The sequence below is a fragment of the Corylus avellana genome, chromosome ca2, assembly GCF_901000735.1.
Source record: "Corylus avellana chromosome ca2, CavTom2PMs-1.0".
Lineage (NCBI taxonomy): Eukaryota > Viridiplantae > Streptophyta > Magnoliopsida > Fagales > Betulaceae > Corylus > Corylus avellana.
The window spans coordinates 8,637,497-8,663,573 of record NC_081542.1 but is presented as its reverse complement, the minus strand read 5'-3'; the positions used below and the strand labels follow the sequence as shown (position 1 = coordinate 8,663,573).

Below are 26,077 nucleotides of genomic sequence, written 5' to 3'. Positions count from 1 at the left end.
CGGGAGGGATCCCAAAAAAAAAAAAAAAAAGACTCGTTTTGTAGCTTACTATTTACCATTTGAGTGATTTTAAAGAAAAAAAACTTTCTTTTTTCTCACTCCTTAAGAGGTCTTTCCCAGTAATTGTTACTACAAATTTTGTTCATATGCGGCTTAAGCGAGTTGAAGATCTAATTCATCGTGGCCAACCATTTCATTAGGGGTGGTTAGTGATGACGGATGTTGCCAAGAGCTAATTCGTCGTGGCCAACCATTTCATTAGGAGTGGTTAGTGATGACGGATGTTGCCACAACCATTTCATTAGGAGTGGTTAGTGATGACGGATGTTGCCAAAGACGGTAGCAGAAGGTGGCCAGTGATGACAAAGAGCCTTCAAAATTGGATGTGGATGGCAGCTGGTGATAGTAGATGGCTAGGTGGAAACAACAACAAACAGTGGCCAATGACGGGGAAGGGCCTCTGGAGACTACGCTAGACTATGGTCGGAGACGGAAATGGGCGAGGCCAGTGACGTCACAGGACTGCCAAATATGGTTGCCGATGGTTTGTGAGGCCAAACGGTGGTCAGGGATCAACATAGCCCAAAATATAAAAAATGGTTTTTAGGAATGTTATTTTTTAGATCTATTCCATTTCCTTTCCTCGCATATCTTCTTTAATCAAACAGATCAACAATGTGGAAAAGATTCTAGAAGCCATAATTTGTGTTGGAATCCACTCTTTATATATATATATATAATCTGCAGTCCCTTTGAAAGGAGAAATTTTGCAAATTTTGACTTTGCTGAACTTGAAATAGTGCAGTGTATTATTTATTTATTCAAGTTGCATGAATAAATAATCTCTCACATATATTTATCAAAAAAATATAAAATCTCTCACATATCAAGATATAACATAATACCTAAGCAAAACTTTCAACAATTTGTTATATAATTGATATAATGCAGAGATAGTTCGTAAGATTCACAAAAGTACATACAAGCATCTGAAACAGATTAAGATATACTCCATCATTCTTCATCTGTGATATCTTATAAAGCTGTGTTCCTCAGTGATGCCAAAATTGAAGGTATGTGGAGATTTGCCTGCCAATTATGCAAAACTCCAAGCCAAAACTATCCTGCCAGACCTGATAATGTCCTCCTTCAATTCTGCTCTCCCTTTTGCTTCATCTGCAAGCCTTTTCCACTTCTAAATTCCAGTTAGAATTCAATTTCTAAGGATACAACATTTCATTTGAATGTTTCAACGTTAAACATATCTCATTACTTTTTGCTAGGTCCAAAAGCTTCTGTCGTCAAAGTGATCATAGACTCGTTCATCCACCGGTCATGCTGTCTATCTGACAAAACATTATCTTCCCATAATGTTTGGAAAGAGAGAGATAATAACCAAGGGAATAGCATTGAACATAAGAGAACAAGATCCTGCTAGAAGAAGCGATTAATAAAATTGGACTATGTCAAGGGTAGATCATCAGAAACTTTCTTATCGTCAGACAAGGTGAGCCCTTGGTAAACATCAAGCATGGGAAAGGTCCTGTTCAACCGTTTTAACAACTCTTCAGATATAGCACCCAATCTGACAAGGGACTTAGCCAAGCCCATAGCTTCAACTCGCCATCCTGCAAAACCAATCCCTTCAACCAACATAATGTAAGTAGTTTCATTCGGCTGGCAACCCTTTTCAAGCATTGCTGCGAGCACTTCAATGGCGTCATCGGTTCTGTGAGCCTTGCACAATCCAAGAATAACAATATTATAACTGATGACTGTTGGCTTAAACCCACTACTTTCCATATCTACCAGCAACCCAATCGCATCATCCACCATACCATCTCTGCACAAACACGATATAAGCGAATTGTATGTAATCTCGTCAGGATCAATCCCTTTGCTCACCATCTCTGATATCATTCCTAAAGCCCTAACTCTATCCCCACAGCTCCATAGTGCACTGAACATTGTGTTGTAAGAACTCACATCAGGAGGACAACCTACTTCCCCTAGCTTCTTGAAGATTTCCAAAGCCTGATCAGCATTTCCATTCTTACATAAAGTGGCCATGATTGTGTTGTAGTTCACAATATCTGGTAAGCAACCATCAGAGATCATGTAATTCAAGAATTCTATTGCCAAATCTAATCTCCCTCCTTTGCAGAATGCAGAAACCAATGGATCATAACTATATGCGTCCGGAGTTAATCCCTTTTCCTTCATAACCTTCAACACATTCACAGCCTCCTCAATTTTACCATCACGGCAGAGCGAACCAATTAAAATGCTATAAGTAACAACATTTGGCTCACAACCTCTTGAAATCATATCGCTAACTAGTTTCTCCCCCTCATCCCATTTCCCACGATTTAAAAGTACCCTTAAGAAAATATTGTATGAGACTACATCAGGCTCACAACCCTTGGAACTTAAGCTCCTAACAAACTCAAAAGCACGATCCACCATCCCTTCCTTGCACATGCCCCTAATGATTGCATTGTAAGTATACATGTCAGGTCGAAGCCCTCTTGATAGCATCTCATCCAAAAGCTTCATAGCTTCATCAATTCCACCTTCAAGAATGGTTGCTTCAACCAAAATTGTGTAAGTAATCACAGTAGGCTTGCAATTATCCTTCAATAACTGATCCATGACCTTCAAAGCTAAGTCAAGCTTTCCCCTACTACAAAGATTTCCAATCATTATATTATATGTAACAACATCAGGCAAAAATCCCCTATGTCTCATTCGATCAAGCACTTTGTTCGCGGATTCAATCCGATTAGCCTTGCAAAACCCACTAATCAATGCATTATACGCGAAAACATCTGGTTCACCATATTTTTCCAAGATTTGCATCACCCTTAGGGCTTTTTGCATATCTCTCAAGTTGAAGAACCCCTTAATGAGCTTTGTACAAAGAATAACATCAGGTTTGTAGCCCTTGTTAACCAAGCACTCAAGAAAGTAGAGTGACTCTTTGTAGTTGCCTACTTTGCAGGACCTATTGAGGACTTTCGTCAAATGGGTCTCTTTGAAATCAAGATTTTGCAAATAGGTTGGCCTCGTTTCAGTAGAAGCGCTAACCTTTTGTGGGTTTCTGGAGCCGTGACTCTTGTCATTGGCGTTTGGGACTCTGCACCTCACAACAGGGCTTTGATGTGAATGTGCGGTGGGTTTCAGTCGGGTGGTGAAAGGGAGGGTCTGAGGCCAAAACTCAGTGGAAATTGTTGTCATTGACAATGGTTTTGTGCTGTGCTTCAGTGGTGCTCATGGAACCCACATTTTGCGGAAAATCAAAGAGAAGAAGAGAGAAAGTATGTACCTGAAATATGTGTGTATATCCCACTTTGGTGTTGTTCAATGTACTGGCTGCTTTTCAGATTCCTTGAAACTGTTATCCAGTTGGAGATTCTATGGGATTTCAGTACATGTGTTTAAGATAAAGAATCTCTGTTTTTTTATTGTTTTTGTGGCGAAAATAAAGATAAGGAATCGCGTGGCGCAAGATATGAGAGACCGCCACCGGGTGGCAGCACAGTGTCCTCGGACAAGGAATTTGATTACCCTTAATAACGTTGATTACCTTTAGTCTCATTCGTATTAATTTCCAAAAATTACAAACGGTAGAATCCTTTTCGATCTATAAAAGTACATTTAGAGCGTCCTATTCTAAGCCGCTTTCCATTTTAACTATTTATTTTATTGTTTTATTTAAATATTATTTTTCAAATATTTTGTTAATATTTATATTTTTTAAAGTTTATTTGTTTCCTAACGGTCCAGAATCAAATAGCCACTTCGGTTTTCAAAAATGTCACAAATAATACTTATGGTAAGCAAATAAACTTACTTAGTACTTTCCTCATGATTCTGTTAGTTTTTTTGACGGAGCTCCACGTACCTCTTACACGTGGACTGTTACATGTGGTTTCAAGACGATAAGTGGCGTGGTAACTATGTTTTTGGGTGCTACGTCAGATTAAAAAAATATTTAAAATAATATGTAACCCAAAAATAAATAAATAAAATTCTAGAGAGTTGGGTTTGGGGTGGCCATTTTGGCCATAGGGGGTGGCCAGCAACCCCCATTTTAGCTCTAGGGGGTGGCTTGAGCCAGCCCCAATGGGCAGCTAAGGGGTGGCTGAACCACTCCCATGGGGGCAACCTTTGGGGCAGCCTTAAAACCACAGGTACTAGTTCATGTGTAAGGGGTACGTAGAGCTCCATCAAAAAAACTAACAGAATCATGAAGGAAGTACCAAATGAGTTTATTTATTTACCATAGATACCATTTGTAACATTTTTGAAAACCAACGTAACTATTTGATTTTGGCGTAAAGCATAAATACTGAAAATGCATTTAACCTTTATTTTAAAGGTCATAATTTTGAAAATTCGTCTTTGAAGGTCATATTTTAAATTTGGTTTTTTCTAACAATCATCCAACGTTGCAGAGGAACCACGTTCGGGTTGAGTGCGAAAAAGAAACAAAAAAGGAGTGATTTTTTTTTAGTGAGTGAATCACTCACCAAATAAAATTCATCATTTTGCCGAGCCTATTGGAGAGAGTTTTTATTTTATTTATTTTTTTGGTGGTTTTTAGTGATTTAGCTTACCAAAATAGTTTTTTGAGCTATATAGCTAAAAAACTATTTTTGAGTTTACTGGGGATGCTAACTATTTTAGTATACTATGAACTATTGCCATGAAAAATGTTCAAATTCTAATTAGGTTGGGTACAAATTACTTCGAGGATAAAAAAGATGAGGTAAAAAGTATTCAAATCTATCATTTTTTGCCCTAGTCAAGGAAAGAAAAGATGTCTTAGGAAATTGGTCTTAGCCCTCATAGATACTAGAGCTACAATCAATAATTGCGGGTAAAAAACTTTTCCTCCCGAAAATTGGATGTTAATGAAAAGTCATATCGCCATCAAATGAATTGATGGTAAAAAAACAAAATAGAGTATAAAGCAAATAATATTGCAATTTGGATGAGCAATAATAATAATAGATTTGTCATACCAAAAATACTATATATATTTTTCAAATATGTATGGTGATTTTTTTCACTATTATCTGCCTGTGCAAACTCATCAGAAGTTTTATTCTTGATGGGAGGTGGTACGTTTCTCAAAATAATAAATCTCATGAAATTGTGATATATCATTTGAAAATTATCTTTTGGAAATAAAATTTAGTAAGTGTAATATTATCCTATAAATTTTTTTTTTTTAAAAAAAAGTACAGTAAATCTCATAATAGGAGGAAAAAAAAGAGGAAAAAATAAGTTCACTTCCACGCAAACTGATCAGACGTTTCGATCTAGCCCCATCAAAGAATCCCAAAGGCCGGCCTTTTCTGGGCACATCTTACTCAACATACTCTTCAGATTTCCTGCTGTAAGCTTCTTCTCTTGGAGTTCAGACTGAAACTCAGGGATTTGCTGAAGTACATAAAGGAAATCTAAGCATCCCACCGAAGTTACAAAATGGGATATTAAAAAGAACAAAAGAAAAAAAAAAATTGCTATTACCTTTGTCAACCACAATATGTAAGTAGCAGACAACGTGGCTTGTGCTTGGAAATCGTCAAAGTCATTGTTCAGAACAGTTGAGCAGGAGTCCAGGAGACGTAACTCATTATCAACAAAGGAACCAAAGACACTACTGATGCTGGTTTTTTGCTGAGAATGGCAGGATGCATTGCAGAGATCAGTCGCAAATTGCTTCATCCAACACAAAGAAAGGAAGCGGCGATGAAGCCATAGTGCCTGTTTAAAGAGAAATCCAAAGGGTTAAACATTCTTTAGTAATAGAAAGATTAATGGAACCAAAAAATTTCTCGACAAAAGTACAGACTGAAATCATGAAGAAAGGTATTGCTATAAGATAGGCTCATGATGCTAAACTGATATGACGGCAAAAAGGATACTTATAGTGATTTTAGGCAGTCAATTCCTGGATGACAGCATCTAGGAAAATATAACACTGGAATATATAAAAGGCCAGTTTTTCTTTTTCCCTTTTTTTCACTTCCAAAAGTTCCAGTATCTACAGCTTATCAATGTTACCAATGCTGTGATTCTACAAAAATTACTGACATGAAAATTCAAGTTCGTTTTTCAGATATATATACTATTCCCAGGCACAACCAGAGCAATTTTAGAGCTCAGAATAACCAAAGGTTCTCACATAACCAACTCTTCCCCATGTGCAACTGTAGTCAGTCCAAAAAAAAAAGGTAAAACACAATGACTGTTTGCCTTAAATACAAATTGAAGGAGTGAAAAGAGGGAAAGGGGGGCCAATAAACAGCATAGATAGTAGTAGAAGAATGACATTATAAACAGTGAAGTGAGGAAGAGTATGATTTTAGATGCGATGCGATAGAATGAATGAAAAGGGTACAAGCGGCAGATCCTGATTAGTTGAAAAGATCCATAAAACCAATAACAATTTAATGTGATTAAGGCTTAGCTGAGGTAATTAGAGTTAGGGCCTTACCTCTCTTCCTATGTAACGCTTTATCAACATTTCATTCCAATCAAGCTCCTCCTGTCATACCAAAAATGTCAGAACGTTAAATAACTTGGTATAAATAGTCGAGACATTATAAAAATAGTTTTAAATATACAAGTCACAAACATAATGCAACTGCAGTAGTGACTAGAAAGCAGTCACAAAATCGACAGACTTGGGCATGAAAGGATTTTCAAAGTGACTCGGTGCTTATCATTGCATTTGCATAACCTAGCTCCATTTTCGATTCATGCATTCTGTAACACATGCAATCTCCCACAAGCAATGCACTTACATTTCCACTAATCCTAAAAGCTTAAGCTGAAAAAAATGGCATCATAATTCGTCTTAGTATATTTAAACCCACAAACCATACAATTCAAAGAAGTTGAACCTACAATTTAAAGAAGAGATGTGAGATCTATGTTTTAAATTGACGTGTGGAGAAAGAGAAATGACTGGATAGTGAAGTATCATGAAACTACTTAATTTAAAGATATTCCTAAGGCATCAGCATTTAACAACACAAACACAGACTATGAACATGGAGAGCAAATTTGCTTGTAGAAAATTACTAGAAATTTGAAATGGTTATTCCATAGAAATTATAGAAGATTGTTACCTTCCATACTTTATGGATTTCAACGTAATCAGAAGACGCATTTTCTTGTCTACAGGGCGAGTCTTTCAAAATCCTGAGCATTAGCCGCTGCAAATTGATAGCAATCAAAATGTCGTAAATATGGAAATCTCCAGCTCATCACAATAATCATGTCAATTTTTCGTGTGCCTTACTCCACAAAGAGATAATTAAAGCACATGAACGACTCTCTCACTCTCTCTCCCGGGGGTTATGATTAGTATCCCTGTCCAGTCTTGTGCTTTTATCACTCCAGGAACAAAAAAATAAGAACAGCTATAATGATAATACTATTCCTTCCACTTTAAAATTATAGAATCCATTTTATGGGCTACACTAACTTGACAAGCAATTATATCAACAGCATCATTTTTTCTAGGAACATCATCATTCTGGCATTGATGCATTTTTATAACAATAAGTCAATTGCACATGCATCAAAGGTTAAAAGTCCAGTTGCCGCAACCATAAGCATGTTATGTTTGTGAATGGCTCTTCAACCAGGTAAGTAACATGATAATTTATAAATTAAAAGAAATAGTAGAGAAATGTAACAATCTAGAGAAAGCGCTAGCCATATATGCGTTCACCCCAAAAGAACTAGTCAATTTGGATCTTCTCTAGAATCACTTATAAAGCTCAATTTCACCTAATAAGTAAGCAATGTGCGACTTAGTACCCATGAATGTCTTTATAAATTATCCTCTTTATGTGCGCTACTCATCTTCCCAATGTGGGACCCCGGAGTATTACAAGAAAGGTAGGGGTCGTCGCCCCTAGACAGGAGCAAAAGCTGAGTCTACTAGAGCCTATCTGCATCAAGTGCATTGATTGAAAGAGGAAGGGAGACAAACTAAATGCTAATGCAACAAATAGAAAGAGTCGTGCAATGACATATTGCTACTTAAAAAAAAGTATATCAAAATTCTAGGCATGATTTAACCAGATCTATCCTCATCTTTTTTCTTTTCTTTCTTTTTACCTTTATCTTGGGGGGATTTTTTTCATGGTGGGGGGGGGGGGAACAAATTATGTCGGAGTGTCAAGTTCAAATGCATAGAAGAATACTCACACTGCGATAATGGAAGCAACAATTATCTGCAACATGCAACTCCGCCCAATTTCTGGATTTCTTTAACTCATGTAGCACCTGCCATGCAGATCCATATAGTTGATAAGAACAATATGGGGGAACTCAGAATTATACTTCCTAAGATTATTTTCTCTCTCAGCACAAGAAACTAATCCAGAAAAAAAAATAGTTATGTAATGTGATAAAGTCTTATAAAACTGAAGCAGTAACCTTAGTTTAGAATCAAAGGCTAACATACAAATATCAGTTATCTGGTTTACCATGTATTTTTGTATTTAGGTGAATGCAATTGATGTGGAATCAGTATTGTAGCACTCTTAGAGAACTCATACAATCAGATTAATCTGAGAATCTAGCATGTTCTTATTGTCATGTAGGAAGCTATCAAGCAACGGTTGAACTAGAGTAAAGATATAAGAAGGACTAGAGTCCTCCTAAAGTCCTCCCAAATATGATGTGGCTGTTAAAATCACCATTGAATTTGAGATGATCATTATTGAACTTTGATATATTGGTAATTTTAAAAGACACATCACATGTAGGAGGATTCAAGTCCTCCTTATATCATTACTCGTTGAACTAACCTGTTCCCTTGTCATGTAGGAAACGAGCCAGCATCGGTGATTCCATGCACGGTAGTTCATTTTTGATCTCTGCAATGAAAAGAGAATGAACTTAGACAATGCTACTTTTCTACCTGGCACATTCTCTGTCAACATCCTAGTATGGTGGATGTGTCAAAGCAATATGGTGTGCAAAAAGTCATTAGTTAAACCATCAATTTATATGGACAATTGTAGAAAGCAAAAGAAATTTTGTTAACTGTTTTTTTATTGGTAATTTTATATATGCGCACAATGGATCTTATATCCACAACCACACCCCACATCTTGTTCTTATGGAAATAAGAAGAGTTGCTTGAGCCCAAATTCATTGGCAAAATATTCTTAAAAACATAGGGTCAAAAAATGCAATTAAAGAAGTCAATTAGAAAGACTACATACTATGATTGACCATCTTATAATTAATATCAGGGGGATGGGACTAGGGTTAGCTTTTGGCATGATTGGTGGTGTGGAGATTCAGCTCTCAAGATAGCTTTCCCGATTCTTTTTAGTACTGCTTGTGCGAAGGATGCCTCAGTTGCGGATAATTTGGAGATGCTAGGTGAGTCCAATCAGTGGAATGTGAGTTTTTCGAGAGAGGCTCATGATTGGGAGGTGGATGTCTTTGCCTCCTTCTTCCAGGTGCTGCATGCTATTAGAGTGAGACCAGGGTTTGAAGATAGATTATGGTGGAATTCCTCCAAAAGAGGAACTTTCAAGGTCAAGTCTCTCTTTTTCTCTTTGGCGCACTTGGAAGGGAGGAAGTTTCCCTGGAAGAGTGTGTGGCGGACACAGGCTCCTCCAAGAGCAGCTTTCTTTGTGTGGTCGGCGGCTTGGGGCAAAATTCTAACCTTAGATAACCTCAGAAAGCGAAATGTGATTGTGGTGAACAGATATTGTATGTGCAAGAAGAGTGAGGAGACGGTGGATCATCTTCTTCTTCATTGTGAGGTTGCGTCGGCTTTGTGGAGTGCCTTTTTTGGTCGTTTTGGGTTATCGTGGGTGATGTCGGGTCGGGTTTTCGAGTTGCTAGCTTGTTGGTGGTCTTTAGGGAGGGGGGGAGTGCAGCAGTCAGGAAGATGGTGCCTACTTTTTTTTTTTTGGTGTTTATGGAGAGAGAGAAATAATAGGTGCTTTGAGGATGTGGAGAGGTCCTTTGATGACATTTTATCCAATTGTTTCCATACTTTGTATCTTTGGACTGTTGCGTTGTTTTTCCGATGTCGATTAGCTATGATGATTTTCTTGTACGTTTTTCCCCTTCTAGTTAGGTGATCCTCTTTGTATACTTTTAGTGTACGTTGGGACGCCTTACGCTTTTAATAAAGTCTATTGATTACTTATCAAAAAAAATTAATATCATTAATTCAATAATTATTATAATTAATATTCTTAAAAAGTGTAAAGGGGCACAACCCGAGTATACTAGGAAGTATACAAGAGAAGTCCGAATTAGGTAGAAGAATAACACAAATCCATAAATTCTAAGAAACTAGAAAACGAGAATTGTTGTAAGCCGCCACCCAAACCTAAAGAGATTTGAACATCATCAGAAAACTGCACATAATCTGCCACCAAAGCCTCCTTGCAGCGAGTGATGCTAAACAACTCCAGAAAAGCTGCCTTTAGAGTCTTGTCCCCACACCATAGATCATGCCAACACCTGAACCTGGACCCATCTCTCATCTCATATTTGACAAATCTAGAGAAACCCCCCCACCTCCTATTGTTTTTCCATACCCCACACCAAAGGACCCAACAACCTCTTTGGAACACCACCCTTCCCACATGTCATATTTAACTACCATCGCCGATCTCCACTTGGCCTCCCTCCGAGAGCTTGGTTAAATAGAACCAGATTTTCTAACCCCAAAACCACCCAAGGAAAAAGGCATACAAGTCTTAGACCAACTGATTAGATGGAATTTAAACTCGTCACTGACTCCACCCATTAAAAATCCCATTGAAGTTTCTCAATATGGTTGGCAACACCAATGGGGATAAGCAAAAGGGACATATAATAAGTTGGCAAATTGGAGAGAGTGCTTTTAATCAGTGTCAACCTACCACCCTTAGACAAATAAAGCCTCTTCCAACTCGCCAAACGACATTCCATCTTCTCAATAACATCATCCCATTTCGATTTTGCGTTATACAAAGCCCCAACAGAAGGCCCAAATACTTCATAGGCAAAGAAAACACCCCACAACCAAGAATACAAGCCAAACCACCAATATCCCCACCACACCAAGAAGGACCAACTCTGATTTAGATAAGTTAATCTTTAACTCTAAGCCAACTTCGAACTATAAGAAGAGACAACACAAATGACCGAGATGATCTGGATCTACCATAAAAGATCAAAGCATTGTCCACAAATAAACAATGAGACACAAGGAGCTCATCATTATTCCTCAACCCCACTGAAAAACCTGATAAAAGCCCCCTATCCATAGTGGCGGATAGCATTCTACTCAAAGCCTCCATGATAACAACAAACAATAAAGAGGATAAAGGATCTTTGTCTTAGGCCATGAGAGCTACTAAAAAGACTAGTAGGAGATCCATTAATCAAAACAGAGGAACGCACCACAAATCCAATAAGTTATCCATTCGCGACATTTCTCCCCAAAACCACATCTCCTCAACGTATACAACAAGAAACCTCAATTAACATGGTCATACGCCTTCTCTAAGTCCAATTTACAAAGCACATCAGATCCTCTGATCTGATACGACTGTTAAGGCATTCATTAGCAACAAGGGCTGAATCTAAGATTTGTATGAAAGCATTCTGATACCTGGAAATAACCTTATCCAACACTATTTTTCAGTCTGATAGCAAGGAGTTATGAGATGATTTTATACACGCCACCTACAAGACTAATGGGTCGAAAATGCTTAATATCCATAGCCCTAACTTTCTTGGGAAATAAAAGTAGCGTTGAAGCTCCTTTCAAACTTACCCCAAGCATGACACTCGTGAAAAACATTTATGATATCTTCTTTAAGAACTTCCTAACAAGACTAGAAGAAGAAAGCCACAGAGAAAAACCATCACGGCCTAGGGCCTTATGACCATTCAAAGCTTTCACCATCTAAAAGACCCCACTCTCCTCAAAAGCTCTATCCATCCACATAGCCTCTTCAGCATCAATAAAATTAAAATGAAGACCATCCAATTTGGGCCACCAACCAAATTATTATGAATAAAGGCTAGTGTAAAACTACACAAAATGCTCCCTAGTTTTTGAACAATTTGAAGAAATGGAGCCATTAATAACTAAGGAATCAATGGTATTGTTTATTCTGTTCAAATTAGCCACCAAATGAAAAAATTTGGCATTCTTACCTCCCCTCTCTCAACCAAAGAGCCCTTAAATTTTGCCTCCAACTCACTTCTCACTTCTTCGTAAAAAATAGTCCCTTTTTTTTTTTTTTATGGGGAACTCCTCTAAGGCAAGACCACTTCGAGTACCCACCATTAGTCCTCTTATGTTGATGACAATTATGTGACAGTATTTAGCTTAGATGCTTTGGTTAAAATATAAGTATTTGATGATGTTAGTTTACAGCAAAAAAAAAAAAGTCAAATTCTACTGCAATTATGTTAGTAAGGCATAATAGTAGTGTTCCAAATTATGTCCAAAGGGTAATATAATTTGGAAGTGTTACAACCACCCTCTAATATTGTCATAAGAATCTAATTGAGGATCTCCATAACCATAATAAAGTAGACCCAAATTGAACAAATGAGTAACTAAGCCCATCCCTATTCACATCGTTATATACCTTTTGAATATCTAGCTTACAAATAATTGATTACGCTCAATCCCTGATTTTGCTGTTAAGACATTCATTAGATTTTGTAAATTTTTTTAACTTTTTAGATTTTCAACACCATTACGGTGGTTGCATCTCTTGTATACTTTTCGTGTACAAGAGTTTAGCCTTTTTTTTTTTTTTTTTTTTTTTTGATAACGTAGGAGAACACAGTTTATATATTTCTCCCTTCACAAAAGCATTTTGGTATTCTAAAGCTAACTTTCACAACACAGTTTTTTTAATCTTATTAGCCAGAACCTTCACCTAGATCTTATATATATTTCCTATAAATAAATTGGCTGAAAATCCCTCATCCTTTTGGATCCCATTTCTTTGGCAGGAGTATAAAAGAAGCATCAAAAGACTTCTGAAAGCTTCAAGAATCATGAAACTCCAGAAAAAGATCCAGAATATCCTTCTCCACAACTCCCTAAACAATGTTAAGGAAATGCCATTATAAACTCACCTGAACCTGGAGCCTTATTCTCCCTCAAATCATTAGAACCCCCTCAACTTCCACCTTATCAAAGCTCCTCTCTCACCAACCCCTATCCCTGTATCAATGGAAAGAGAACGTAAAACATCTACCCTTGGGCCCACTCTATCAATTCCCCAAAAAGATTGCTATAGTACCCCAAAATTTTGTCCTTCACGACCTGTTCTACTGTTTCTACTGTAAAAAAGTGGTGTCCTCAACCTCTATTTTGCCAATACAATTTTCCCTTCAGTGAGAATTCATTAAACAATGGAAGAATCTAGAATTACTGTCTCCCACCATACAGCCCTTGATTTCTAATGCCAAGAGATCAATCACATTTTTTTAAGCCTTTCCAATTCTGTCTTTAGCTCTTCTTCTTTGTTCAATCACCCTGAGATTAACCTTCATTTTCTTATTTCAGGTTAAACTCAAAAACTCCGACCATTAGCCTTCTCTTAGTAACCCTTATATCCCAAAAGACTTGCTCATTCCACACCTTTTACTCCTCCTTTAAACCTTTTAACTTTCTAGCACAAATAAAGCAGCAATAACCATGAAACCCATTTCACCATATTTATGTGTAGGCCTTTGCACAAAGATCGTACTGGAATCAGACATTTGAAATCACCAATTTAAAAATGTATTAGACTTATCTAGAAGTCTTGTAGATTTGAACTCTTTTTAGTGCATGAAAGTCAGAGAGAAATTTAATTTATTATAATACTTTATCTATATCCACAAAAATTATTAATCTTCCATTGCTCCAATAAGATGACCTACATAATCACAATGTTAAATGAGAAGCCATCATCCAAAGTCTGCACAGGGGCTTCCACCTTCATATCCAGGATACCACTTTTTAAAGAGATAGGCGATATAAACAAGTGTTGTATAATCCTTATCATGCAAAATCCTTAATGAAAAAGCTCTTTTTTTAGTTATAAAAAAAAAAAATTAAAAAAAAAAAAAAAAAAGGAACAAAATTTAGGAAAAAAGAGATTCAGGAACCAACTTTTACTTGTTTCATTTTCAATAGCAAATACAACCTACAATTTTTTCTGATCTCACTTTCAATAGCAAATACAACCTTAACATTATAATCTGTCATCAAAGGATATTGAAAATACTAGATTATCCACCAGCTGCAGAGCTGTTTGTCATATCTAACCAACAGCCACAAAGATAGTGGCAAGGTGGCAGCATTTATGATGTGCAAGGTTGGTTTGGTTTTATTTTGAGGAACCAAACTAGAGAAAAGGAAAGAGAAAAAAAAAAAAAAAAAGGAGAACTATTTGTTTCAGTTCTTGTGTTTATGAGCACACAAGAAACGCACCAACAAAAAAAACAAAAAAACAAAAACAAAAACAAAAACAAAAAAACAAAAACAAAAAACAAAAAAACCTTCTTAATAGTTTCATTTCCAATTAGATATACCTTATCATTTGTCACTAGATTTAGCAGAACTTAAGAAGACACAATTAAGCTGGATCTTGGTGGCCAAGAAAAGACACATGAATTCTATTTCCATCCACGTCTTAAGTATGTCTTAGGTATTTTCTAGGCGAACTTGATATTGTGCTAATCCAAAAAAAGAAATTGGACTTCTCTGTGTTGTTTGATCTAGGCAAGTGTAAGAGAAAGAACAAGCGAACACAACAAATATGAGAATGGAGTATTTCAATAATGAAAAGTAAATATGAACCTTAGTAATTTAAACCTCAGCTATTTTTTCCACCAGTTCAGATTCTTTCCTCACGATCTCTTGTAGAGTTGAACACTTTCCACTGACTGACTTGATCACCCACCGCCTGCATAATTGATAATATGCATAAGAATGAGTATTATTGCTTAAAGCCACACTAGGGAGGTGAAAAAGTAATTGTAATACCACAGTCCCATATTAGGAAGATGAGAAGTAGCTAACATAATAGTTTTTTTTTTAAGAAGTAATATTGTACATTTCAAAAAAAGCGTAATACGCCTCTAAGTACACAGTGAGAATACATAGGAAAACCCGAATTAACCCACAAAAAAATCCCCATATAAGGACCCTAAAACCCAAAAGAAGCCTAAAGAGACCCTGATACCCAAAACCCAAAACAACCCTAAGCTCACCTAAGCCCCCTGCCTTTGATCAATGCAAATGCCTACATTACATAGTTATTAGGTGAAACTGGGTTTTTTAATGGATTCTAGGGAAGCTCCAAATTGACTAGTCTTTTTGAGTTGATAGCGCAGATATGGTTAGCGATTTTCTCTGAGTCGTAACAAATGGTAACAGAGCCACCTAGTAACGTCAGGCCATGTGGTACTGAAGCACTACATGATGTGACCCTGACGAGGACGTCAGGAATTTAAGAGGGAGAGTTTGTAACACCCTAGTCTCATATTGGGAAGATGAGAAGTAACCCACATAAAGTGGGTGGTTTACAAAAATAGCTATGTGTACTAAGTCTCACATTACCTAGTTACTAAATAAAACTGGGTTTTGTAATGGATTCTCGGAAAATTCCAAATTGACTAATCGTTTTGGGGTGATAGCGCAAATGTGGCTAACTCTTTTCTCTGGATCATTACAAATGGTATTAGAGCCACCTAGTAACGCCAGGCCATGTGGTACTGGAGCACTGCATGACGTGACCCTGACAAGGACGTTAGTAATTTAAGAGGGGGACTTTGTAACACCTTGGTCTCATATTGAGAAAATGAGAAGTAGCTTACATAAAATGGATGATTTAGGTCCCCAAGGGGTAGCTCAATCGGCTGTGAACAACGCCTCATGAAACGGAAGTCACTAGTTCGAATTCCCCTCCCCCTTCCCTTGTGTGGACATGTCCAAAAAAAAAAAAAAAAAAATGGATGATTTATAAAGATAGTTATGAGTGTTGTCCCACATTACCTAGTTACTAGGTGAAATTATGCTTTATAATAGCTTTATAATAGATTCTAGGGAAGTTCCAAATTGACTAGTTTTTTTGGAGTGATAACACAAATGTAGCTAGCGCTTTTGATATATACTACATTTTTTTGATAAGTAATAATGATATATAAAAAAAAGCGCAGAGGGGCGCAACCCACATACACGGGAAGTATAAACAGAGAGCGCCTAGGAGGGGGAGAAATGAAAAAGAAAATCAGAGAAACTAATCACTAAAGGAACTAGCCAAGCGGCCGTCCAAGAGTAAAGAGTAAAGAAGAAGAAATGAGTCAATTCCTCTATAGTCTTAGTGGAATTTTCAAAACATCTAGCATTTCTTTCACTACATTACTTATCAAAAAAAAAAAAATGTAGTTAGCACTTTTCCTTAGATCGTTACAAGATTGTGACGACCTATATCGCATGGGTGTGGAAAATGGGATGTACTTATTCAAAGCATGTTCTCTATAAATGGTATAAGGCTTTTAGTGGTAAACTCAATAATAAAACCACGCGGGATAAAGCCCAAAATGGACAATATCATACCACTTGGAGCAGACTGTTATATATGGTATCAGAGCTGAAGCCCAGCTTAAGATGAGGGGAGGGTGCACAAGCTCATGAGGGTCGCCAGCAAGGAAGCTGGGTCCCAAGAGGGGGTGATTGTGGCGCCCCACATCGCCTGGGTGTGAGAAAATAGATGTGCTTATATAGAGCATACTCTCTCTAAATGGTATGAGGCCATTTGGGATAAACCCAATAAAATAAAACTGTGCAGGTTTGGCCCAAAGCGAACAATATCATATCATTTTAGAGCGAGTTGTTACAATAATAAATATTAGATAGGAATGCGAGTAACAATTAAAATTTTATCCAGGTCAAGAATCATAAACATGAATGATACATATCAAGCAAGGAGCCAATGAAAGAACAAAAAGAAAGATTTCATCAAGTTAATAATGCTATTCCTTAATGCTACATAAACCAACTGGTATCAATATTGTGCTTCATAAAAATAATAAAAAACCATTAAAACTATGTTACCTATGGCTCCAAGCATGATCACTTTTGGGTGAATATGAAAGAACAAGTTCTGACAACAGAAGTTCATCCATGAATTTTGAGAGGTGCTGCTTCTTGGACAGAACTAGCTTCCTGCATAATGCATATGAGACCGGAATAGGTGTAAGGATTAAAAATGGCAGCAATACAAAAGTTCTTCAATGACTTAATGCCAAAAGACATAAAATGAATGGGAAACTACACTTGGCCCCCTCAAATCTACCAATTTTGTTTATATACCTACCAATCTACCATTATGGTTGCAATGTCCCCTTCCATTAAAATTTTCTGTTAAATCCTAATGAAGGGTGGGTATAATGGACATTTTGCATGAAAAGTTAAATACAAAAATCAGAAAAAGGCCCAAATTTCTGAAAAAAACAAAAACAAAAACAAAAAGAGGCAAAAAGAAATCCAGGAACAAAACTAAAAGAAAGCAAACAAAATTCAGAAAAAAATATATATATAAAAAATAAAATAAAATAGAAGCAAAAAGAAGAAAAAAACAAAAAATATGCAAAACAATTTAGAAAAAAATAAATAAAAATAAAAAAACCAAAAACCTATGCTCATCAATGACTCTGTGCGGGTCACGTGCGGGTCTGTACAGATCCAACTTTTTTTTAAGTTAAGCGTATAATTGTAATTTAAAATATGTCGGTGTAATGGTCATTTTTGTTACCTAACTTGGCAGAAATTGTTAACAGGGGACGAACATTGTAACCCCAATGGTAGAATGGTAGGGTACATTAACAAAATTGGTAGATTGAGGGGACATTGCAAATCACAAGGTAGATTGAGGAGGTTGTATAGTTTCCCTAGAATAAAACATGCACACACTTCAAAGTTCTGCAAGGGCAGGGATGTGTCCTGCAGTCGGCTTGTTGTAGATAGACCCGCCTCTGCCTTGAATCCTACACAGTTTAATGTGAGGCATGAACTGTTCTGTGAGCGGTCATCCACGTTTCGGTTATAAAAAGTTACATTACTGGGTCTAAAGCCTCTGCCTTAAAAGGAGTGTGCACTAGTACATGGAATGTATACAAGAAAACCACTAAAGGTGATGAAAAACCAGTCTACCGTTTGCAAATTATATCATCTTGACAATGATAGGTGAATACAACTTTCTACATCTTGAATAGCTAGTAACTCGAATAGTCAGGGTGGGGGCATAACCATATGAATTATGATCGATGCACTTATTAAAGAACCTGGAATTCACTCAACTCGAACTGAAATGAAAAATATCAGTATGCTTTTAATTGGAGAAGTACCAATCAGCATTGTGTAAATTTTGAGTTAAAAAAAAAAAACACAAGGCTGTATAATATCAGGTCCCTAAAGTTAGAATATTTGCTGCTAACTCACTAGCTCGGAAACTCATGCAATATTTGTGAAACAGCTATTATTTTTTTATACAATTTGATAAAAATCCCCAGGAATGGTCACTTACAAATATAAATTTTGTGAGAATTTGAGCATCGCTTCTTGAATTACAAGCCAACGCTACCTAAAACCTATGAACAGAATTACCAAAACACAAAAACTGTTTCTATTATTATTATTTTTTTTTTTTTTATGTCGGGGAACCTCTCCAAGGCAGGGCCTATCAGACCCACCCCAGCAGAGTAAACCACGGTCCCATACCTGTCTCTATTATTATATAACAAACCTTAGGTAGATCCCACCCTTAAAAACTGGCATGCAAGGGAATGGTGCCTAAAAGCTTATATACGCATGGTTAAGATTGCGCTTAACCAACATGGAACATTAGGGATCTTACTATTCCACTACACTCCCGAATCGGACGTCCACGACAACCAACTCTATTGACACTAACTACGTGGTAGCCATTTTTCTTTTGGCAACTTCAGTCATTTATCATCATTCAATAACTTAATATTATGTATTATGCCATACATAATATTAAGACATCTTAATCTAACCAAATGATCGCCCCATCTGACCGTAACCTGGTCCCTCTTTGATACTATTTATAATAAACTTTAGGAACTCACCTTGAAAAACGGCTTGCAATGAAAGAGTGTTCAACAGCTTATATATTGCACTTAACCTATGGGAATTTGGGATTTGGGATTGTAACATATTGCGACTAATTTTAACTATGTAGCAAAGTAGTGTCCAGAGAAAGACCTGGAATTCCAGGCAGTGCCGAAATCGGAGCTGAGCAATAAGAGAGCCCTACTATGCATCATCACTTCACTCTCCACTCTGTCATCAGATACGACGTCGTCGCCGAGTCTCTTATACTCTCCTATTGCAGCCATAAACGCATGCTTAGCCGCATTGTACAACGGCAAAAGAACCTGTGTCGAGACGCCGAGCTTGTGATCTCTGCTCCAAAAGGTTGCATCATCTGAAGACGGAGTAGCGATATCATCGCCTGCCTCTTCAGTTAGCTTCGCAAATTGGGATGGGTGTATAAAACCCACTTCATCACTGCACACGAAAACATATATAGGAATTATATATATAGACATACAAAAAGATATGAAAATCATAGCTCCATGAACTTACATAAGAGGGTTGGATTCAAGGATCTGTTCGAATTGGTGCAAGAGATCCGCGGATTTTGATTCCGAATATGATTCTTTTTCTTCTTCTTTCATGATTTTTTTGTTTGGCTTGGTTGCTTACGCTGTATAACGGTGTGGAGGAAGGTTTCGAGAGGAATCTGATTTCTGTTTGGCTGCGGAGAAAGTGTCAGGAAAAGTGCAGGACTTTTTAGAGGATTTACATTGGTTTATCTAAATTTTTATGCAAAATGGTTAACCAAACGGGGATCAGGATGAGGCTTGTACAGTGGTACTGAACCGGAACATGGTGGGGATGAGGATGGTGAACGGCGATCACGTGGGCCTGAATCGCAACATGTAATGGAAGAAATAAAGTGGGAAAAAAGAAGAAAGTTTCGGGAGAAGAGAGAGAAGAAAAGACAAATACGTGGTGAACAGTACCGCTACATGTAGCGGTTAACTGTTCAGCTCAAAAATGCATTTTGTATATGGAAAATGTTAAAGGCACAACACAAACCCAACTTAAAACCAACTTCTCTCCTACATGGCATTTAAAAATAATAAAAAAATAAAAGTTTGAATTTTAAACCATTCACGCTGTCTTTTCCCCTTTCAGATCCAAAATTCCTCTCAGTCTCTCGCTCCCCCTCCCCCTCCCGCGCTCATCCTCTTTCTCCTCCGGCGCAAGGTTCCGTCTCTGTCTCTCTCACTCCGGCGACGTCTTCGGCCACCGAGTACTGCAAGAAGCACGTCGAGACTCCCAAAGCAGCCGCCGCGTCCGAAGAACGCTCCGCCTCCGACGACGACCTCAAGGCCTGGGACGCCGAGTTCGTCAAGGTCGACCAGGCCACCCCCTTCGATCTCATCCTGGTGTGTCTTCTTCCTTATAAACTCAAATCCCCCTGTTAGATCTTTTTATTATTGATTTTTTTTCTTCTGATTAGGGTTTTGGTTTTGTTTTCTCGGCCTCTGTGTCTTTGATGTGTTTTTGTTTGGTTGGATGCCGAGAAAGCTGGCAGTTTTGGTGGTTTTATTGTTTTTTAGTTCTATGTTTGATTGGGTAGTGAATATTTGTTTTTGGTGGGGAGTGCTTGTGCTGCGGTAAGATAAAGCATCGTTATAAAATTTGGAACTTCTTGTTGGAGATTATATGTATTATTGTATTGATGCAATTTTAGTGTTATAGGAAAGTTTTCTCTTTCCACTGAACCTGGGCATTGACATTTAATTGTACTTTATGGCCTTTTTAGGTGTCAAATGTGCGGTTTTGGAGTAGGAAAGTATATGTTTTCTTGAGACTGATAATTGGACAAGAACAGATTTGGAATTTAAAGTGAACATTAATGTATGATGAACCAGTGATGATACCTAAAGGTTATTAGAAGTTTGCCCACTGATCTTTGCTTTCTTATAAACAAATTGAATGTCTAACCGTGCAACTCATTGCATGAGTATGAAGCTGTCAGGTTGCAATTAATATTTGATTCTAGCAGCATATGATAATCAAGATTTTCACAATATTGAAGTTGCAATAACTAGCTTGTCCTTGTTCTTTCATAGGCTGCATATCAAGGGTGGAACTAGAATTTTAGGTGCAGGGGACAAAACCAAAAAGAACTTTTTTGGGCAGTAAAATTTTGATTTTGAAAGGGTTATATATATATATATGGGGAACGCGTTGAGGCTTGGGGGCTTCACAATGTAGTTTCGCCCCTAGCTGCAGTAAGACTCGTGTCGATCGGTAATATACTCTGTAACAAATTCACTTACTGGGTGTTTGAACTAATATGACAATATTAATTTGTAATAACAGTTGTAATCTGGCATTTACTTATCCTTTGGAAATATTGTTTGGTTATTTTAATTGATTGGCTTGTTGATTTTACTTTTGTGCCTCTTAAAAAGAAAATAATGAAAATGGCCCGTCGTCTCTACTTGCAGACTTTACAAGCTTTCTACTAAAGAAGCACAATGGCTGGCTCTAGGGTTGCTCATGCCACCTTGAAAGGACCAAGTGTTGTAAAGGAGTTATGCATTGGGTTGGCACTTGGTTTGGCTGCTGGTGGCCTCTGGAAAATGCATCACTGGAATGAACAGAGGAAAGTGTGGCAATTTTATGACTTGTTGGAGAAGGGTGAGATTAGTGTTGTTACTGCCGAAGAATAAATCTTTCTTTGTTTCTGTCATGAGTGGACACATTCTGTAGTTTGATCATTTTGTGTTCCCCCTATATTTGGCTCTTGAATCTTTTTTTTTTTTTTTGATAAGTAAATATGATATAAAAGAGCGCAGAGGGGCGCAACCCATATACACGGGAAGTATACAAGAGAGCGCCTAAGAGGGAGAAAAATGAACAAGAAAATCAGAGTAGCTAATTCCTATAGGAGCTAGCCAAGCGGCCGTCCAGGAATACAAAGTAAAGAAGAAAAAATGAGTCAATTCCTCTATAGTCCTAGTGGAGTTTTCAAAGCATCTAGCATTCCTTTCATTCCAAATACACCACATAAGACACAAAGGGATCATCTTCCACACTACCGCGCTTCGAGAACTTCCTCCTGACCACCAACATTCGAACAAGCCCCTCACCTTGCAAGGCATGACCCAAAACAGCCCAAACCGATCAAAAATAGTATGCCAAAGAACACTTGCAATCTCGCAATGGAGAAGAAGATGATCAACCGACTCTCCATTCTTCTTGCACATACAACACCATTCCACTACCACTATGTTCCTCTTCCGCAGGGTGTCGTGAGTCAAAATTTTGCCTAAGGCCGCGGTCCACCCGAAAAAAGCCACTCGCAATGGCACCTTTGTCCGCCAAATGCTCTTCCAAGGAAACAATTCATGATCACATTTGGACAAGGCCTTGAAGAGGGACTTAACCTCGAAATTGCCTTTCTTAGACGAAGACCATCGAATACAATCCATAGAACCTAAGGATATCTTGTACGAATACAACCGGTCAAGAAAGGAGGAAATCAAATCCATCTCCCAATCCTGAACCGACCTCACAAAAATGACATTCCATTCGACAACCCCATTCCTCCAAATAAAGTTATCCTTCACCCAAGCTTCTTTATGTCTGGCTATGCTGTACAAAGACGGGAAAGCATGCTTCAAAAGGGAGTCCCCACACCATATATCATGCCAAAAACGAACTTTTGAACCCACCCCCACCTCATAATGAATACCTTTGGCAAAAAAATTCCAACCTTGCCTAATGTGCTTCCATAAACCCACACCATGGGAACCCGAAACCTCCTTTGTGCACCAACCACCCTCCTGATCTTCATATTTAGCTTTGATGACCTTATACCATAGAGCCTCACTCTCATTAGCATATCTCCAAAGCCATTTACCCAGAAGCGCTTGATTAAAATGATGCAACTTACGAATGCCAAGCCCACCATACCGAAGGGGACGACAGACTTGATCCCAATTTACAAGATGTAGCTTATGCTCTTCTCCCATCCCTCCCCATAGGAAGTCTCTTTGTACTTTCTCAAGTCTTTTAGCTACACTTATAGGAATTGGAAACAGAGACAAAAAGTAAGTCGGAAGATTAGAGAGCGTACTCTAAATGAGAGTTAAACGGCCTCCTTTAGAGAGATACATTCTCTTCCAACCTGCCATCTGACGCTCCATTTTTTCGATCACATCATTCCACATAACCTTATCCTTATGCCCCGCCCCAAGAGGGAGACCCAAATACTTCATCGGCAAGTCGGCAACACTACACCCAAGAATATTAGCTAAAACCCCTATGTTCTCCACCTCACCAATAGCCACAATTTTAGATTTACCAAGATTCACTCTCAAACCCGACACAGCTTCAAAACATAGAAGAATGAGACGCACATACCGGATTTACTCGATAGAATCTTCACAGAAAATCAATGTGTCATCAGCAAATAAAGAGTGAGAAACCACTAACTCCGATAACCCCCTATTTCCCACCAAGAAACCAGTCAAAAAGCCTTGGTCAACCGACACATTCACCATCTTACTCAAGGCCTCCATAACCAGCACAAAAAGTAACGGAGAAAGGGGATCCCCTTGCCGAATTCCCCTTGAGCTATTAAAGAAGCCTTCCGGAGAACCATTCACAAGAATGGAAAATCTTACCGAAGTAATACACCACTCCATCCACGCCCTCCACCTCTCACCAAACCCACACCTACGCAGCAAATACAACACAAAGTCCCAGTTCACATGATCGTAGGCCTTCTCCAAATCTAATTTGCAAAGAACACCGGGCACCCCTGACTTCATGCGACTATCCACACTTTCATTTGCAATAAGGACAGAATCTAGGATTTGGCGGCCCCCAATAAAAGCATTTTGAGAGTATGATATGATCTTACCCAACACAGTTCTCATCCTAATAGCAAGAACCTTAGAAACAATTTTGTACACCCCTCCCACCAAACTAATAGGCCGAAAATCCTTCATCTCCACCGCATCTGCCTTTTTTGGGATCAAGGAAATAAAAGTTGCATTCAAGCTCCTCACCAATTGCCGTCTACGATGGAACTCGGCAAAAACCGCCATGACATCATGTTTGACAACACCCCAGCAGGCTTGAAAAAAAGCCATGGAAAAACCATCTGGACCCGGAGCCTTATCACCATCCATGCCTTTAACCACCTCCCAAACTTCCTTTTCCTCAAAATCTCTTTCCAACCACCTATTATCCTCCTCATCTATGGACAAAAAAGGCTGGTTGTCCATTCTAGGTCGCCACGTGCTTTGTTCCGTGTATAAGCTTTGATAATAACTCACAATGTGAGCTTTTACCTCAGCTGGATCATCGGAAAGAACACCATTAATACGCAACTCTTCCACACGATTGTACCTGCGGTGAGAGTTTGCCATCTTGTGAAAGAAACGAGTATTGCGGTCCCCCTCCTTGAGCCACAAAGTTCTCGATTTTTGACGCCAATGGATTTCTTCACAAAGCAAGGTGTTCTCCAATTCTTTCACCATATCCACCTTTCGGACCTTTTCCTCCTGTGCTAACCCTCTTTCCTCTGCCAATTCATCCAACTCTTGAATACCTCCCAATAGCTCCTTTTTCTTTCTCCCAATGTCCCCAAACTCCTCCTCATTCCACTTTTTCAAATCCAATTTGAGAGATTTCAATTTTTTTGCAAGCACAAAACTAGGTAAACCCTCAAATGAATAAGTTCCCCACCAAGAGCTAACCTTATCAACAAAGCCTTCAGCTTTAAGCCACATATTTTGAAATTTAAAGCTCTTATTACCTCCACAAGGGGCCCCACAATCCAATAATAAAGGGAAGTGATCGGATATCAAGCGCTGAAGTCTTCTTTGTAACACTGCAGGGTAATGATCTTCCCAATCCGAGGAAATCAAGAAACGGTCAATTCTAGACCAGCTCTCATTTTCTTGATTATTAGACCACGTAAATTGACCCCCCATCAAGGGCATGTCCACCAAATTGTTCTCTGAGATGAAATCCGAGAAATCCATCATGCCAGTAGAATAGTAAGAAACACTGGAGCGCTCACTAGGGAACCGAACAATATTAAAATCCCCTCCAAAGCACCAAGGAACCTCCCACACATTCATCAAACCAGCCAACTCTTCCCAAAGAGCCCTTCTCTCCCCATCCTCATTCGGACCATAAACCCCCCCAAAAGCCCACTCCCAATTATCCTCCACATTTTGAAAAGAGCAAGCCAAGGAGAAATGCCCCACATACTCCTCCTTACACTCCACCACCCTCCTATCCCACATCAATAACATCCCCCCCGACAAACCATTCGACCCTTTAAACTTCCATCCTACATGTTGGCCTCCCCAAAGACTATGAACCACCTCTCGGGAAATATCCTCCATCTTCGTCTCAATCAAACATACTACACCTACTTTCCACTCTTTCAATAAACCCCTAATACGCAACCTTTTTTTGAGGGCATTCAACCCTCTCACATTCCATGCTACGATATTAAGCTTCATGATCCACCAACGTGCCCCTCTCACCATCCTTGCGCTCCTTTAATCCTGTTGGGGCTGGAACATAGGCAAAGAGGCCTCCCAAATCAGCACCACCCTGAATCCTAGAAGCTTCAATAGAGTTGAACAACAGCTCCAACTCCCCTGTCTTCCCTTCATCTGAAATACCAATTTTAGGGCAGAAATTAAGGCAATTTTTAACTACCCAACTTGAAGGCATCAAACCTGGCCCTAACTCCTCCAGCCCAACAGAATCTGAAATACTTTCCTCTTCCAAGCTATAGCTAGTCCCTAAAGGCTCCATTGCCGGCATACATTCCACTCCATTTTTTCCCCCAAATAATTGCGGATTCGTACTGCTTGCCTCCCCCCGACAGAATTCCTGGGAACAGCTCCCCTCTACTTTCCTTTTATTCCG

The 26,077-nt window shown here is 38.4% G+C and overlaps 2 protein-coding genes across 4 annotated transcripts in view; both read right to left on the bottom strand.

Annotated features, from left to right (window-relative positions):
- Positions 1 to 912: 912 nt before the first annotated feature.
- LOC132170961 (pentatricopeptide repeat-containing protein At3g04760, chloroplastic) lies at positions 913 to 3,492 on the bottom strand. The gene has a single exon (XM_059582128.1). The coding sequence runs from the start codon at positions 3,235 to 3,237 to the stop codon at positions 1,462 to 1,464; it is 1,776 nt and encodes a 591-aa protein (XP_059438111.1). The 5' UTR covers positions 3,238 to 3,492; the 3' UTR covers positions 913 to 1,461.
- Positions 3,493 to 5,144: 1,652 nt separating this feature from the next.
- LOC132168862 (uncharacterized) overlaps positions 5,145 to 26,077 on the bottom strand; it is a 23,693-nt gene continuing 2,760 nt past the window's right edge. Inside the window, exons 2-11 of one of the 3 annotated variants that reach the window (XM_059579931.1) lie at positions 19,682 to 20,023; positions 19,298 to 19,603; positions 17,126 to 17,236; positions 14,882 to 14,972; positions 8,841 to 8,909; positions 8,236 to 8,313; positions 7,146 to 7,232; positions 6,509 to 6,559; positions 5,539 to 5,775; positions 5,145 to 5,448 (exon numbers count right to left, since the gene is read on the bottom strand). In XM_059579931.1, coding sequence (XP_059435914.1) covers positions 5,314 to 5,448; positions 5,539 to 5,775; positions 6,509 to 6,559; positions 7,146 to 7,232; positions 8,236 to 8,313; positions 8,841 to 8,909; positions 14,882 to 14,972; positions 17,126 to 17,236; positions 19,298 to 19,603; positions 19,682 to 19,773 — 1,257 coding nt within the window. In that variant the 5' untranslated portion in view covers positions 19,774 to 20,023 and the 3' untranslated portion in view covers positions 5,145 to 5,313. Of the gene's footprint in view, positions 5,449 to 5,538; positions 5,776 to 6,508; positions 6,560 to 7,145; positions 7,233 to 8,235; positions 8,314 to 8,840; positions 8,910 to 14,881; positions 14,973 to 17,125; positions 17,237 to 19,297; positions 19,604 to 19,681; positions 20,547 to 26,077 lie in introns of those variants that run through there. The other 2 variants (XM_059579932.1, XM_059579930.1) reach the window with 2 other exon arrangements.

What these genes read in the sequence shown, in the direction of transcription:
- LOC132170961 (XM_059582128.1), bottom strand. Translation starts at nt 3,237, where the DNA reads ATGACAACAATTTCCACTGAGTTTTGGCCTCAGACCCTCCCTTTCACC.